At 42.0% G+C, this 16,951-nt stretch overlaps 1 protein-coding gene across 4 annotated transcripts in view; it reads right to left on the bottom strand.

Moving 5' to 3' along the window:
- nrxn3b (neurexin 3b) overlaps positions 1-16,951 on the bottom strand; it is a 335,382-nt gene that overhangs the window by 179,182 nt on the left and 139,249 nt on the right. For all 4 annotated transcript variants that reach the window (XM_085371806.1, XM_085371807.1, XM_085371805.1 and 1 more), the window contains 3 exons: positions 16,269-16,442; positions 15,456-15,482; positions 13,521-13,640 (listed from right to left, as the gene is read on the bottom strand). In XM_085371806.1, coding sequence (XP_085227932.1) covers positions 13,521-13,640; positions 15,456-15,482; positions 16,269-16,442 — 321 coding nt within the window. The remainder of the gene's footprint in view (positions 1-13,520; positions 13,641-15,455; positions 15,483-16,268; positions 16,443-16,951) is intronic.

Here is a 16,951-nt window from a genome sequence, read left to right on the forward strand (position 1 = left end):
GTAGTTTAGAAAAAGCATGAAAGCCAGCGAAAACAACTCCACCTCACCCCAAACCTCAGTCACACAACACTGACATACTCTCATATATATATGGCTAGTGTGGAGCAGGGAAATTATTTTACGGCTATTGCTAAATAATTGTCATCATTACCATTGCATTAATAATATAATCTGGAGTTTATATTGCATTCAGGGGTTGAACAGTGTGTCTTTCAGAAAGGCTAAAAGTAACAGGACAGGAAACAGGCTTGGAGAGTTTTGCAGAAGTGGAAGTTATTTTGAGCCGCAGGCTAAGACGAGGCTTTAACAATGTAACAGATAGCTTTAAGAAGGCCTTAAGCAGTTATGACTATTTTATACACAATGCATATCTGTGCTTATTAAAGAGTTGGAGCTCGGTCAATTAATTGGGGGTCGGAAGCTTTGTTCGGCGCGATGTCCGGACAATCTATTGTGCAAGTGACTTGGAGCCATAGAAGGAATTGCAATACATGCTTACAAAACACTTATATATCAGATCATTTTATATTAAGCTTTTAAGTAGAGGTTCTTGGTTAAAACATTTATTTAGTAGAAGACATACACATAGTCTCAGTGAGCCTCTGGTCTGGTAAAAGGTCAGAAGTGCAACAGGTGAATTGAGAAAGAGCATTTGAGGACGAGACACAGACAGTAGGTGAAGAGGTGACACAAAGAGCATGTGAGGTCAACACATACACACACATGAGTTAAATTTATTTAGAGGAGAGATTAGTCATGTCTGGTTGTAACTGCAAAAGTGTCTCGGTAAAAGAGGAACCGTCCTTGTTGTCTCGGCAAGAAAGAGGAACAATTTACTTTAAGACAAGAATGGAAAGTACCAGCCATGAAAATAGAAGATGATCTTCTGGGTTAAAAGTCTGATCTATGTATAAAATGTATCTGTGACGCATGAAGGGGCGTCAGTAAATCAAACCCTGATGCTATAAAATATCTGTTCATGCTTTGATTGAGTCGAGGACTACTGGCTGTCTGCATACAGAGTTGTCTTCCCACACGTGTGTTCATTAAAATCATTGTTTGACCAAGAGCTTCTGGACCATGGGTGGTGTGTACTCTCCTTCCTCAATTGTGAACCTTAACATTTGGGGGCTTCGTCCGGTGGTTGAGGAGGGAGGATTGGAGGTGTAGACGGTGATGTATGGTCCGTTGTGGTCAGACAGGCAGGCGTGACCCGGCAACCAAACTGAGGGGACAGGCGCCTTTAAAAAGAGGTAGGCACAGGCCTGTTGATTTTATCCGAAGTGTGCTGAATTGGATGATAAAATTAAATGTCTATTCAGTAAAAGTTGCCGGTAAATGTCTGCTTTGATTTTGATGAGAATCTCATGACAGTACTGAGGATTTAAAAGCAGTTGGACTGCTGGTAATGATTGAATGCGGTTGGACCGCTAAAAGGATTTAATACGGTTGGACCGTGGTGGTAAGCAGTTGGACTGCTCAATGATTTTAGTATCTTAGGGAATTTGGTTATTTTTTGGTTATAAGGTTGGACCTGCTTCAGTCTTACACTTTGTTGGGTGTTTTACTGTTGTTCCAAAGTATTATAAATTATCTTAGAACGGAACCGAGGGGGTTCTAGGAAGCGCAGTGCTCAGAGGTAACGCTTGCCAATGCCAAGGACGCTTAGGCATTGTCCTCGAAGAGGGATAGTCAGTTGGTCACTGTGGAGCTTGGGGCACTCCAGAATAACTAGGAGTTAGAGTCTCCTTACCGTTTGGAACGGTACCTGCGCTTTTTTGGTCAGAAGAAGTTGGACTTCGGGCGTGTAACTTTAACTTAAAACTTCAGGGTAAGCCTTGGCTGTGTAATGCCAAAAATAGAGCTTCAGGCAAAGTTTGGGTTGGTTGACGCTTTTAAATTGTGTTAGGGACTTTAGAGATGAGGCCAGAAACTGTTGGACAGATACTGGTTAATTGATTACAAAAAAGTTGGACTTTTTCGGTTGGACCGTTAACTTAAATTTTTCGAAATTGGTTAGGCGCTAAAGCTGACAGATCTGACAGTGATTGTAAATATAAGACGTCTTTGTAATATAAAATAAGAGAGTTTGGTGTGAGAGGAGGCTGTGTGTCGAGTCAGCAATGCACTGACTGCTTGCTGCTATTTTAGACGGTGTGTGTGTGAGTGTGAAAATGCAAATTAGTAAGCAGTGAACTGTTTAAACCACAGTTGGTTTTACATATACTGCTGCAAACATTGTTGAGTGTGTGTTTCAAATGCCATTTATGTTCATTAGAGGACTATAAATAAAGTTTTGAGTTGCCGTAGTGGATGTATAGTAATCGACTGAGTTTGGATGCAGATATATAAATATATTGAGAGCACTGTATATATTTAAGACTAACACATTACTTGCAGTAGTAACTTTTCTCCAGCATTAGTTGCTGGTGTGGTTTATTTTTTCAATTTCTTGTGTGTGCGGTGAGAATTAATGGAGGTTTCAATTTTTCGTTTGTTTGTTTTTGACTTGCTCTTTTTGATTATGACAAGCATGTCTAAAATACTCTTAGGAAAGTGTGTTTTGAGTTATATTCCTCAACTCTGGTCACAGTTTAAGTGTGTGAATGCGGTGACTAGAAGGTTTTAAATGATGAATAAAGGTGTGAGAGGTATTTCTTTGGTGATGTAAAGTAGGAGGTTTTAAAGTTTGAAAGTGTTTTTAATTTGAGAGAGGCATGAGTGATGTTATAAGAGTTTGAGTTTCTTTTTCTTTCAGTTTAAAAACACATAAGTACATACACTTGGTACACCTGTTTACTCTTTGACTTTATTAAAACAGACGGTGTATTTGAGTTTGAATTTCAGTAATTGTATGTTGATATGGTAATTTAGTTTTATGTTAGGTGAAGGAGATGTCCATCTCTGCGTCTTGCAGGATTGAAAGTGAAAGTTGAAGGTTGTGATGTGAATGCTGTGAGTACTCGATTTGAATGATTCTGTGTGAGGTGTACAAAATACTAAATAATAATAACACTATGAAAGTTGATAGTAGAGTGAGTGCAAGGTGGTGTGTGAACAGAGGAAGTCTGAGAGAGAAGTGTGTGCGTAGGCAAAATGCAGAGTGTGTGCGTGAAATAAGGGTGTATTGTTTTTACGTCAAGATTTAGTAGAACTAAAGTAGAACGTCACAAACAAACAGATAAAAAGTAAAATGAAGAGAGAAAATAACTGACAATTACATTAATGAATAGAAAACACACATACACAAAGTGCCATATGTGAAATTATTCTAGGAAGGAGTCAGAAGTGAGATAGTTTAATATAAGATGCAATGAAGGAAGCAGCTTACACTCCTTTAATTTCCAGAGCCAGTGTGTTCCCTCCCCTGCCCACTTGGGCCCCGTATCAGGCGAGTATGGAAGGCTGGATAGCCCATGACGGGTAAGATCCCACCTCGAAACCCTGGGACAACCTAAGGCAGGCACAGCCACGATTACTCGGCCTCACTCAGTCCCGGTGAGCTCAGACTCACGGGTGAGATGAAGGGAAGAAGACGGGACCTCAAGGGTAAAGCCGCTGGGCTGAGGCAGAGGGGGTAAGTGGCAAGTGGAGCCCTACCTTCTGGCTGAGGACAAGGAATGCTGCTATTTAAGGTAGGAAATCAGAATTTGGGTTAGTAAATTTGGGAAAGAAACTGACGTCTTAAGTGGAGAATTGTGCAGGAGTCTGACACACTGCAAAAGCAACATATGCAAATTCACACACACAAACAGAAAATGCATTAACCTTATAAAGACAAGACAAGCTCATGGAGTTTAATGCATAGACACTGATTAAACCTGGCCAAGAACACAAACATATGCAATGAAGAACAGCTTGCTATTTTGTATGAATGATACAATGGTGTGAATGTTTAATAAAATGCATTTGAGTTTGTAATTGAGGAATAGACGAAGCCATATGACAAAGGAAGTGAGTTATGTAAATAAAAAGTGATTAAAGTAGTTTTAAAAGAGTGACTTAGGAGTGCTCTCTCGTACTGAGTGATCAAAACCAGTGATCACTGTAGAAAGAAATAAAATGATTTAATGAGTTGGTGATGTTTAAACATATGTTTCTGTTGTTACAGCAACTCATTGAGAGATGACTCAGTATGCAAATTAGTTGGAGTGAGTGGTGACGAAGGAACTTCCTGTGTGTGTGTGTGACTGAGGAAGTGACTTTCAGAAGAGGAAGCATAGCAGAGAAGAAAAGTGCAGATTGGGGTAGGGAATTTATAGTTTAGTGATTATATGATGTCGTAAGGGGTCTTATGCTGAATTTAAGAGCATAAGGGGGTGATTTTTGTGTGCAAATTGTGTGGTTTTAATGAGACTTTCGGTGTATTGAGGAGGTGAAATTATGTGGTGGCAAGACTTGTGTGTTTAAGGTTGTTGTGGTGATGGGTTGATTTTGTCAGTTAGGTTTGGGTTGTTGTTTTTGTTTTTAATAGAGGGAGTTTTAGGAAACATGGACATGTCTAAAAAATTGGGCCCATTATTTTGTAACAGTGCACTTAAAGAAAACCTCTCAGGTGATTTTGTTTTGTGTTTTGTGAGCTAATAATCAGCTCTCTTTTTCTCATTTTTGTTCTAAGCAGGCCTGCAACAGCGCTGACAAATTCTCGGGGAGAGCAAATATAAGGGGGGCTTTCCAGATTACAATTGGCTGAGGAAAAAGCTACCTGGGGACAATTCAGGTCGTAAGTCCCTGTAAAAAGGATTTTATGCGAGTTAATCCAGTCCAAAAGCATAAAGAAATATTTTCCTATGGAAAATAAAAAATGACTGAGCTCATTTTGCTGAGGGTGGAGTATCTGATCGTGCGGGAAGCTCCACTATCAGCAAATACATGGTGTGACTGCATGTGAGTGAATGTGTGACTGCATGTGAGTGAGGATGAATTAATGTGGACAAACAATTGTTTTTACCAGAGAAAATTTGTTGACTGGGGTTAGATTATGGGATTATAGTATATTGTTGGGAGAATGCCAAATGCTAAAGGGGAAATATTTTTTGATGTAACTCAGTTACCATTAATTGTAGAAACACATGACTGATAACTGTTCTGTTTTAAGTTTATTTTTATGACATAGATTGGATCATGAGTGGGGAAAACTGAGCATTTTTAAGTTTTGTATAGTATCTTGACACATGAAATGTATCAAGATAAAGGGGGGTTTAGGGTTTATTAATTTAATTGTTTAATAATTTAGGATCATTTTAGGACTTTTGGGGTTTTTGATCATTTGGATATGGTAAAACTGAAACTGTTATTTTTAAGTTAAGGTTAAAGGATTAAAAGTGAACTTGTCACGGTTTGCGAGGCAAGCCGTGTGGAGTTGTAGAAAAGGACCCAAAAGGCGGCAGCTCTGGTGCAGGTGAATATTTATTTACAACGGTGGGCACAAAACTGTACTGGTGGAAAAACAAGAAACCGGAAACCTAAACTGGGTAAGCTAATAACACAAACCAGAAACGAGGATGCAGGGAGGTCCGGGGAAATACACCCAGAGAACACAGGGAGATTACACACAGGTGGGGAACACAGGTGACACTGATAAACATAACGAGACAGGGCAGGAGTGAACACAAAATTACGCATACTGACGAGAGACTGTCAAAGTAAAACAGGAAGTACACAGAGGTTCAGACAGGAGGAGAGAAAGCACGGGGAGAACACAGACATAACAGGCTGGGGGAAACATGGAATAAACACAAAGAGAGACGAGAGCTCATAAATACACAGAGGGGCACAAGGGGGTAAGAGTCACAAAGGGAAAAACACTTAGGGAACACCACAACAGGACACCTCAGAAAACCTGGCCTAAATAAGGAGCGAAAATACAAGGAACCAAGAATACTGGACCAACATGGCCCAGGACCATGACAGAACTGAATCCTGTTTAGAAGATACAATGCCGGTTTTTCAAAGCTGTGAATAATTCTTAGAGGGAAAATTAGTGAGGGTTGAAGGAGTAGAACAGCTTTGATTTCTTTTTGATTTCTAGAAGTAGTGGTTATAATGTAGGCTTACACATACAGATATTACATAGGAGGTATTTTTAGGATAAAGGGGAGAGCTTGTAAATAGAAATGATTTTTATACATATTGCATTTTTTGATATGAGTTATTGAAGTTATTGAAGGATTGCACACGCTTACAGACACACGCTTACAGAGTTAAGAAACACACATGACAGTATTGATTCCAGGCAAAAGGCCTCAAATTCATTTAGCTTTTAACTGAACTTAAAGAAGGACCAAAGAGGAAGGAAAGCATATATTTTGGTTAAGTCTGATAAATTAGAATTAGAAGGTATTGTTACATTAAAGGGAGCAAATGAAATAAAAAGGCTATACCAAAAACAGGTTATAACATAGGAAATGTGAGGTTAAAATGAAGTTAACACATAGGAGTTGTTTTTAGGCAGCATTTAGCTATGATGAAATTTATGCAGGAGTAATTGCTTATATGCTTAAACTTAATTGATTAAAGTGGTTGTTTTCTTTTGGATCTTTTAGAGTAGAGGAACTTGCAGCAGCGACAATTTGTACACAGGATGTTGATGATCAGATAAGGGAAAAATAGAGCGAGCAACCGGACGTGAAAGCAGGGCTTAAAGAGTTTTAAAGTGATGAGGAACGTTGAAGAATATACATAAATACGAGTCAATAAGTTAAGAACATAATTAGGATCATGCTTTTGATTATAGAGTCCCAAAAAGGATAAGTTAGGGAGAGGCAGGAAAAGGTGTTTTGTTTCCTTTGCAGAAGATCTCAGCGACCACAGGAGGGGCGAGGATCCTGGAGATCTCGAGGCCTGCTGAACCACCAGAGAGGGTCTGAGCGAGGACACAATGTATTGCGACCTCTGGTGTTCCAGAGGTCGAGAGAGGGAGTGTGGAGCAGGGAAATTATTTTACGGCTATTGCTAAATAATTGTCATCATTACCATTGCATTAATAATATAATCTGGAGTTTATATTGCATTCAGGGGTTGAACAGTGTGTCTTTCAGAAAGGCTAAAAGTAACAGGACAGGAAACAGGCTTGGAGAGTTTTGCAGAAGTGGAAGTTATTTTGAGCCGCAGGCTAAGACGAGGCTTTAACAATGTAACAGATAGCTTTAAGAAGGCCTTAAGCAGTTATGACTATTTTATACACAATGCATATCTGTGCTTATTAAAGAGTTGGAGCTCGGTCAATTAATTGGGGGTCGGAAGCTTTGTTCGGCGCGATGTCCGGACAATCTATTGTGCAAGTGACTTGGAGCCATAGAAGGAATTGCAATACATGCTTACAAAACACTTATATATCAGATCATTTTATATTAAGCTTTTAAGTAGAGGTTCTTGGTTAAAACATTTATTTAGTAGAAGACATACACATAGTCTCAGTGAGCTTCTGGTCTGGTAAAAGGTCAGAAGTGCAACAGGTGAATTGAGAAAGAGCATTTGAGGACGAGACACAGACAGTAGGTGAAGAGGTGACACAAAGAGCATGTGAGGTCAACACATACACACACATTAGTTAGATTTATTTAGAGGAGAGATTAGTCATGTCTGGTTGTAACTGCAAAAGTGTCTCGGCAAGAAAGAGGAACAATTCACTTTAAGATAAGAACGGAAAATACCAGCCATGAAAATAGAAGATGATCTTCTGGGTTAAAAGTCTGATCTATGTATAAAATGTATCTGTGACGCATGAAGGGGCGTCAGTAAATCAAACCCTGATGCTATAAAATATCTGTTCATGCTTTGATTGAGTCGAGGACTACTGGCTGTCTGCGTACAGAGTGTCTTCCCACACGTGTGTTCATTAAAATCATTGTTTGACCAAGAGCTTCTGGACCATGGGTGGTGTGTACTCTCCTTCCTCAATTGTGAACCTTAACACTAGTTAAGCATTTTCTAGTTCTTGGCCAGGGCTGGCATCAACGTCCCATCCACAGCACCGGTGAGCCATCTCTTTACTAGCTAGTAATTAATTTTGAAGCACATAAAGGCTGCAGTTTGCTTTTTTTGATACAAGACTCATTTTTAAATTCAGATTTTTTTGCTCAGATCTGATTTTTATCAATAATAAGCTGCCATGCAGGAGAAGCAAACGAGTATTTTTCTCAGCATTTTCAAGGCTTCCTTCTGTATAGAGGGATATATAAGTGGAAGCTACGAAGCTACAAGTGGCAGCACTGTAGCGTGAATTAAACTATTATTCATTAATTTAATGAATTAATTACATTTATTCCAGAACGTCGGGGGCTACTTTTAACTACATCTGCCATTGCCACTCTGCAAGATTCTCTCAAGAAGAGAGGAAGTGATGGAAAAGTCACGTTCTGACTTGAATGTTGAGACTGAGCTCGCGTTACACAGTAGCATAGCTGTATTGGATTTCTGAGATTACATGGAAGTGGCTGGAATGCCAATTAAAAAGATGATGTTTTTCTGGAATAAAAGCAGATGTAAATCACAGTTTTGCTGCAGTCTGGGTGGGATGTAGAGTGTGATAGACATACAGACGCTTGGTTGGTTTCATACTTTGCTGATGTGGCAAAAAAAAGTGACATTGACTTCTAGCAGTATAAACAATGTAAAAAGTAAAAAAAAAAAAAAAAAGATGCCAAGTCCCCAACTAACTTCCACAGGGCACCTTTAATGAGACCCAAGTTCTGTAGCCGGCCAAACAACGAGCTGAAGCAGCTAAATGGCACAGCTGAGCTAAGGGAAAGTGCACAATCAGGTGAAACTTTGTAGGCTTGTCACCACAAGCGTCACCTTTCACTTGACATTTGGAAGCTCTTTATGATAATTCTGCAAACAAAAAACAAAACAAGTAATGGTTCAGAGCCACAGCAATACTTTGTAAATGTATGAATATGGAAAAGTGCATATTTCTTCAACACATCCATTTACTGACACTCATGAGGATGAACATCTCCCACTGTTCTCCTCCATCTTTTTATCCATTCTCTTTCTTCTGCCCCCGGGGTGTTTAGGCTCCACGGCGTTGCATATATCCAATTATACCGCGGCTCTGAGCACGACGGTGACACATCGATTGACACGAGTGACATCCAGTCTTATCACAGTGACACGATGCAGTGCTGGAGCAAGCATCATTAGCCTGATCAGCCTAGACCTCCTCCGGGGCTGGACATGCAGTTCTGGTTCTAATACAGATATTATAGGACAAAGAAGCCGAGTGACAAAGTGATGGAGAGCGGAAAGGAGATTATAAACCTTGAAGGAGCAACTTTATGTTTGTGCACTCTTCTGTATTTTTGTGTTTCAGGCAATTCCACTGGGCTGATGTCGGGCAATTACTTTTCCTCGAGCCACAGCTACACAACAACAACTTCCTTCAAAGCGGCATCTAAACCCCCCTCCCAAACCTCGATGATACTGCAGGCAGTCTTTAAGCCACCTGATTACATGGCTGCTGAATCACGTGAGCATTTCTAGCTAAAACGATTGCCTCAAATACTACGACAGTTTTTTTCCCAAAGTGTGCTTTTGGGATAGGTTGTGCCCTGAGGACAAATCATTCTCCGTAGAGCTCTTTTTGGCCCATTTTTGATCCACCTGTGGTATTTATAGGCAAATGTTCTCGTATTGCTATGCTCCACTTATAAGCCCTCTTTCACCAGAAAGGTGCTGTCAAACTCTGCATGAAAACACGGGCTTTTGTGAGATGAAGATGAAAGAAGGCGTGCTCGTTTCCACCTTTCCGATTCATCTTCAAATCGAATGCATTTGCTGGCTGAAATCGCTGTCCATGCATTATGATGTAAAGGTGCTACATCTGTGCCCAGCTGAAACCAAGCCAAGCTCCAACGGCTGTCGGAGGGCGCTGCATAACAAACCCTGCTCCACACCTGTTGGCCGGCCCCGGCCAGCTCGAGCTACTCAATCCTATTTACAGAGACAGCACGATAAAATATTAAATGCTCCGATGAAAATCCTTTCAATATTCACACGACGCTCTCACATATCTACAGATGGTATTTCCATGTGCGCACGTGGGTGTGTGTTGCACGTTCACCTGCTTTTTCATTCTAAAAACCCTTCATCACTTCATCATCGACGTCATATCAAAGTGAAAGGCTGCATTGTGTGGCCGCCCCCGTTTCCTCCCTACCCCTCGGGATTTAATACTGTTGAGCAGATACATCAGTAAATAGTGGGAAAATGCCGTGGTTATTGTGTATTCTCCACTCACTAGAACATTGTGCATGCAGGCAAATACATTGTGCCCCGACCTCTTTTGTTCCTCTGCTAAGCAAGCGGAGGAGAAATGAATACGTGGCAAACGCCATGATTATTTTCTTATAAATAGTGAACGAAGTAATAAAGCTGTTTTGTTGTCAATTGTGTAAGCAGTTAGGCAGATATGGTCGCAACCCTCTGTGCATACCTTGGAAAAATAAATTAAGGACACTGGCTAAAAGCTGGAGCAGAGGGATTCTGAAGGAATCACAGCACTGACAGTGAAATTCATCACTAAATCTATCTGTGCAATTACTTTTTTTTTTTTTTTTTTTTTATTACTGATGTGAGCGTCAAACTGGCGAACAGTGCTCTGCTCCCTGTCTTCCGCCTCCTGCTCCCTCTTCCACTTCTCCTTTCTGTTTGTTTACCATGCCCCTGACAGTAGAACAATGCAGCGACCTTTGCAGAGATAATTCTATTACGTAAGTTGAGTAATTGCTCTGGATGTGGAAGAGGAGTGTCCGATTGCTCCTCTTGCTTGGCCCAAAGCTCTCATGTCCTTGGATTTAAATGAAACTCTGCGGCATTCACGGAACCAGACGTGGAGAGGGTCCGCTCCGAAAGCAGAGGAGAGCAGAGCGGAGCAGAAGAAGGGGAAAGGATGTGAGACGACAAGGAGATGGAAATGAGCACGACAAAAGCAGTGAGCCAGAACCCAGCAGGATAAACCCCCTCCAACCCCCCAACCATTTTTTAAAGCAGTGCTGGGCACAACATGTACCTACAGATTGTCCGAGAGGCTTTGAAAACAGCCTGCGAGGTGCAAAGAGCCCTCTGAATTTCCACAGTCACGTTCCCATAAGTGAAGGTGTGCAGTCACAATGTGCAGGCTGCAAGGGTACACAGGAATAAATGGAAGCAGTGTGGATAGCTCTCGCCTGCTGAGGCGCTTTTTTCCCCTTTATTTTTTTCATCTTTTCCACCACCTAGCGACCTGTTAGCTATGATGGAGAAGAGGGCACAGAGGCTCAGTGCTAACAATCGCAAATAGTGGCTTTATTGGCAGAAGTGTTCACTTTACTTTATTCAAGTTTCTTCATTTGGACAACGGGTAGAGATGAAGCCACAGAAACAGACAATTAATGATATTTGCTAGCAGCTATCTGCTGGAGAAAGAGAGATGGAGAGGCAGAGAGACCGAGGGAGAAGCTCCACTCCCACATTGTTAATTAGAAGATCTTTCTCCCTCTCTCACGCTGCGCTTGCTGAATAAAAGATGCCTGGAACACACATGCACGCACAAAGGCAAGGACTTAAGAAAATTGTTGGCAACATGCCTGTATTGTAATCACAAATTGTACATGTAATACACTGGATTCTTGCAATGTCCGGAAGATATTATTCATTCAGTGATCAATAACTACAGCCAGCGAGAGGGCTGTGGGTTGGTACAGTGGGATGTATAGAGAAAGAGAGAACGACAAGAGGCAAAGCAGCGGAGGAAAATAACAGGAAAACTGATTTCATGCTCGGGGGATTGCATCTCATTTTCTCCCAGCACAGGGAGACGGTGTGCGGTCCAGCTTGTGGATTTACTGCCACCTGGTGGTGCGTGACTACTCTGTAGGGGCTCCAGAAACCTCACAGGAAGCAAAGGCATCAGAGTGGACGTCGGAAGATTGGCTCAATCCGAGAAAAGTAAACGAGACCCTTTATCTCAGGCAGACGGAGTCATGCACACTTGTGCAATACGAGCACAACTCCAATGCACTGGAGTATTCCCGCAGCAGCGTGCCTGTTTGCCTGGCTTTCACCTCTCTTCATCTCCTTTCTGCCATAAACAAGTAAAGAGAAACTGCTCGAAAGAGTTACGCAAAGAAAGAAAATCAGCCACGAAATTCTCATTAAGACTAATACCGCACGGCTAAAAATACTATTACACGCTTGGACAGCCTAGTCAATATTAGTGCACATCTATTTCCAAAAGAAGCAGGCGAACCTAAACCTGCAGAGTCACAAAGATGTAAAATATGTCACCGTCAAAAGCGCCTGTGTCTCAAGAAGAATCACATCTTTGTTGATATGAAATCAATGAGACCTCCCTCTATGTCATCCCGGGCAGCGCCGGGGGGGAATTAATGAGGGCTTCTCATCACTAATTAACACATAAACACTCAGTTCCCATCACCGAGTGAGAGCTGAGGTCGGCTGTTTGGCCCCCGTGTGGAAAACACTGCGTCAGAGGATCGTGAAAGAGAGGGAAGTGAGAAGGAGAGAAGGAAAAAAAGCGAGAGAAAGAAATGTGGAACCGAGAGATATAAAGTCATACACAGCAGCCGGGCCTGACATCAGAAAGGTCTGGATGATTAGGGGATGCCAGCACTCACAGATAGCAGCTCTCCTAACAGCTTCCACCACCTCATTAGTCTGGCCCAGCAGCGCTGTGCCCCCACTATTAAACGCTAAATGAAAGACCGCCAACCGTGATTACTGCGGGGAAGTCCCTTGTCGTCATGGGGATAAGAGATCCCTTTTCTCCCTCACTTTCAGACACACACGCACACAAACTCGCAATTCGTCTTTAGCGAAAGCTATTTGAAGGACGCTTATGAAAAGGCGATTGAGGCAGAAGTGGATATTTTACACATCATCAGTTGCGGTCGGGCTAACTCCCGAGCCCGAACCGCGAAAGCTCACGACATCAAGCAAACCTGTTACGTCAAAGCACCTGCAACAAAGCAAAAAAATAGATGCCCTTAACAACTGCCGGCATCTCTCAGGTGCTTCATTTAAAGATCACAACACACTCTCAGCTCCGAATTCATGCAGCATTTTTAACAAAGCTTTAACTTAACAGGCCTGAACCAACGAGTCCTTGAGTCAAGGATGCGGCTCTCAGTGCTGCACACAGGACGGCGTGAGTTCATGGGTCAGTTTTTAGCATGGAGAGTGTGAAATATAATAATGTGCATGTGCATAAGAATGTATAATGGTACGACTTATGAACTGTAACCTTGCAGTATTGTGCAGTTTTGTGCTGTTCTGTGCACCTCGTGCATCATGTGTTAAAGGAGGATTCCATCAACTTTGTGCTGCACCTCCACATGATAACACTGTTGTGGAGATGAGCTGGCTTTGAGCCTTCCATATTTTAATTTTCCTCAATCAACTGTCCTTCAAAGCCCATGAGGCATTGTCCTTTAAAGGCTTTCTACTTCTCTCTGGAGTCCCCCTTTAATGCACATGTAAGGCAAATGCAGAAAAATCTTAAAGCCAGCAGCACTCACGGTCGTTGCAGTAGGTCCCCGAGTAGGACGTCAACGAGCAGTCACAGGTGAAGTTCTCCCAATGTTGGATGCACACGCCCATGTTGGCGCATGAGTCCTCCTGGCAGGTGGTGCTGGGCCCTGAAAAAGGGTGAAAGGGGAGAAGAAACATAGAGAGAGAGAGATACCACAGGTGCACAGTCAAGCAACGATAAGATTGACCGCTGAGGCTAAACAATGCAGGACCCATGCAGAAGGAATGCACTCTAGAAAGACAGGTCTACACCATGTGGGCCTCGAAGAAAAAAACAAGGAGCAAACAGTGTCGTCACACGAGGCCTGACCTGCAGTGCGAATGCAGTTTAAAAAATACTGCCTGATGAATCCTGCTTCCTGCTGGGTAAAGCTGCTGTAGCACTGGGAAGGCGACGCACAGGCGCCAGGTTTTCGCAGCGTCGACTTCACGCTCTTTGAGCAGGGTTGGGGGGAACATCAGCATATACTCTCAGTTAATTACTGCAAAAAGTGCTGTAGAAGACGCCGCTTGCAGCGTGTGCGATGCACTCCGATTAGCACTTAAGACACGTTGCTGCAAATGACTTGGACCCCCGTCTGGGCTAATGTGATGACACTGTTAAGTTTCCTTCTTTTTGGTAGTGTGTGCGGGTGGACGCGCATGCACTTCATTTCATTCCAACATGTTTCCAAATAGTTTTATCAGAGTAAAACTCGCTGCATTCCCTCTATAAAACAGGCAAGACAAGACATAAACCTCCTAGCAGACGGCTCATGGATTCAAAACTGCATTTAACAATACCCACATTTAAAAAACAAACAGACAAAAAAAATGGCATTAAAAAAGCGAGCCCGGTCATTTCCTTGACAAATACTTGCGAGAGAATACACGGCGAACACTGGATACACTGGACAGACGGAATTCACGAAGAGAAAACGGAAAGAGTACTCGAGAACACGCAGTGCATATCCTCGTGTATGCACTTCAGTCAGACAGGAGTTGAGGAGGGTATTCAAAGTCAAACTGGATGTGTGTTTGCTATTCCTCTACACGCCACACATAGCTCTTACTTTTGAATACTTTTACTGAGAGGGAATGCAGATAAGGACAAGCGCACAGCATAGATAACGAGATAAACAACCCCCCCACCCCCACCCCGTGAGAGTCTAGACAGACAAAAGGGGGGGGAAAAAACTTGACAGTAACCCTTCTGATAACCGTAGAGAAACAAACAAAATTAAATAAAGCAAAAATTAAATAAACAGTCCAAATACATGGCAGACAAATGCAAGTAAACACAGTTTAAGAGCAGTTGTCTTGTGCAAGACAATGTGAAAAGAAGGAGAAGAAGACATCTGAGGTGGAATAAACAGAGCAAGTTTGCCAGCTGAAAGTGCATTTACTGTGTAATGGACAGTAACGGTGGTCAACCAGGCAACCCAGAGACCGCACGGGCACGAGCGGCTCATCAGCGCGAATCAAACACATCGGTGCTTGTTTTGTTAGAGATGGAGGATTTTGCTGAACTCCAGTGTTGTGGCAGCAGGCTGCTTCCTCTCTGGAAAAAAATAATAGCAACACTCATCTGGGTAAAGCAGCAGATGTGATGGATTTTTTATTTAAAAAAAAAAAATGGAGACAGAAAGAGAGGTCTGATCCATCAGCGGCACACTGAGTGTTTAGATGTGCCTCTTTCTGCTGTCTGCGCCAGCCTGCAATGTGTCACAACTGGCATTTTTATATTTAAAAAGTAATAATTTAACACTTGCTTGATTACTCATTTTTGCCCTGCCAGCATTCTCTGTCTATTTTTTTCAGAGAGCAAGCCACCTCTGCAGCACACAAAGGGGTCCTTATTGCCATGGTGACACCCACGATGCATTGCACACAGCAGACTTTCAGGCGAGCAGGCCTCCGTGAGGCGGAGTTTAACCCTCTACCTTGCAGGTCGGCTTTGGTGAAACCAACTTTGTTAGCGCAGAAAGAAAAATAACAAACAGAACAGAGCAGAGCGGAAAACAAGAGTAGAGGTTAGTGGGGAGCAGCATCGTTAGTGTTCTTAAAACTTGTACAAGTTTGTTACTGTGGCAGCAGGCGAGGGGCGCTGACTGGTTTTTTTTTAGTGAGGGCTGAGCTGCTTAAAAATAAAGGTGTTAAATTATACGAGTTCACCATAATGGCAGTGTTTGTTATCTTAATCTTCTGCTGCCCTCTAGAGGAAATGTGTTGTAACCTTTTCCATATGCATGAATAATCAATTCCATTTCAATACAGTTGAAGCATTAGCATGGGAAAATGTATTTATTAAGCACTCAATTTATAGATATAGGTCAAAAGAGCTATGGGTTGTTTTACTGTAAAAAATACAACCTTGGCAGCAGCTCGTTTATATTTTGTAACAGCAATACGTTAGTTTAGCCTTAGGACGTGAATTTTAGGAGGAAAAGTGCTCGGTTTAAATGAGTTACAATGTAAAGCAATCTAGAATTGTTCCTGAGGTTACAACATATTGTTATCATTAAATATACGAATGCAACACAAAAGCTCAGAAAGCTGATATTAGATAAACAGACTGACAAATTCTACTCCAAGTATTATCCTAAAATGTGACAAATACCTGGCAAAGGAAAGCAGAATGAGGATTAACGGTGCCAGCAAATGGCTTTAGGGGGGGCTACAGAAGAGCTCTCTAATTAGTCTAATAAATCTCACGCAGCAGGTCAGGAATCTCCTATGCTGTAGGCCATCTGTACCTTCACAGCCGCGCTCGATCTGCCCGCTGCGGAAAAGGGCGTCGCTGATGAGGTCTGGCAGACGGCCGTTGAGGTCAACCGAGGCCAGGCAGCCCTGGAAGCCCTCCCGAGAAACCACCAGCTTGGGGAGATTCTGATACATGTTAGGTCCCAAACCTCCAATAAACAGGTCGCCTGAAAATTGAGGAAAATATGCGATTACATCACTGTTGTTTACTTTCTTGCCGAGAGGAAGAGTGGTACGATTTGTCATATAGTGTCACTATTTAGCTCCAGCCAGCAATTGTGGGCTGACTTTGTCTAAATGTAATGAAATACACATAAAATACTTGAAAAACATAATTTTTTTTAGCATATCCACAAGATATTCCAGGACGTTACTGGTGCAGGTTAAAAGAATAATCTGATATTGAACTGTTTTGATACAATTCATTTACAAACCTTTTTTGGATTAAAAGTAACTCTAGGTTCAGGTAACCCCTGACTCATAGTATAGAGCAGCGGTCTCCAACCTTTTTTGCGCCACGGACCGGTTTATGCCCGACAATATTTTCATGGACCGGCCTTTAAGGTGTTGCGGATAAATACAACAAAATAAGACTTGTACCGGTACCGAAAAAAGAAGATTTATTCATAACACACGTGAAAAGACCCAGGAAAACCGAGTAAACGATAAAAACGAA

This window comes from Diplotaxodon limnothrissa, linkage group LG15, assembly GCF_057381915.1.
Source record: "Diplotaxodon limnothrissa isolate DT_005_m linkage group LG15, D_limnothrissa_male_GT1.1, whole genome shotgun sequence".
NCBI classification, from domain to species: domain Eukaryota; kingdom Metazoa; phylum Chordata; class Actinopteri; order Cichliformes; family Cichlidae; genus Diplotaxodon; species Diplotaxodon limnothrissa.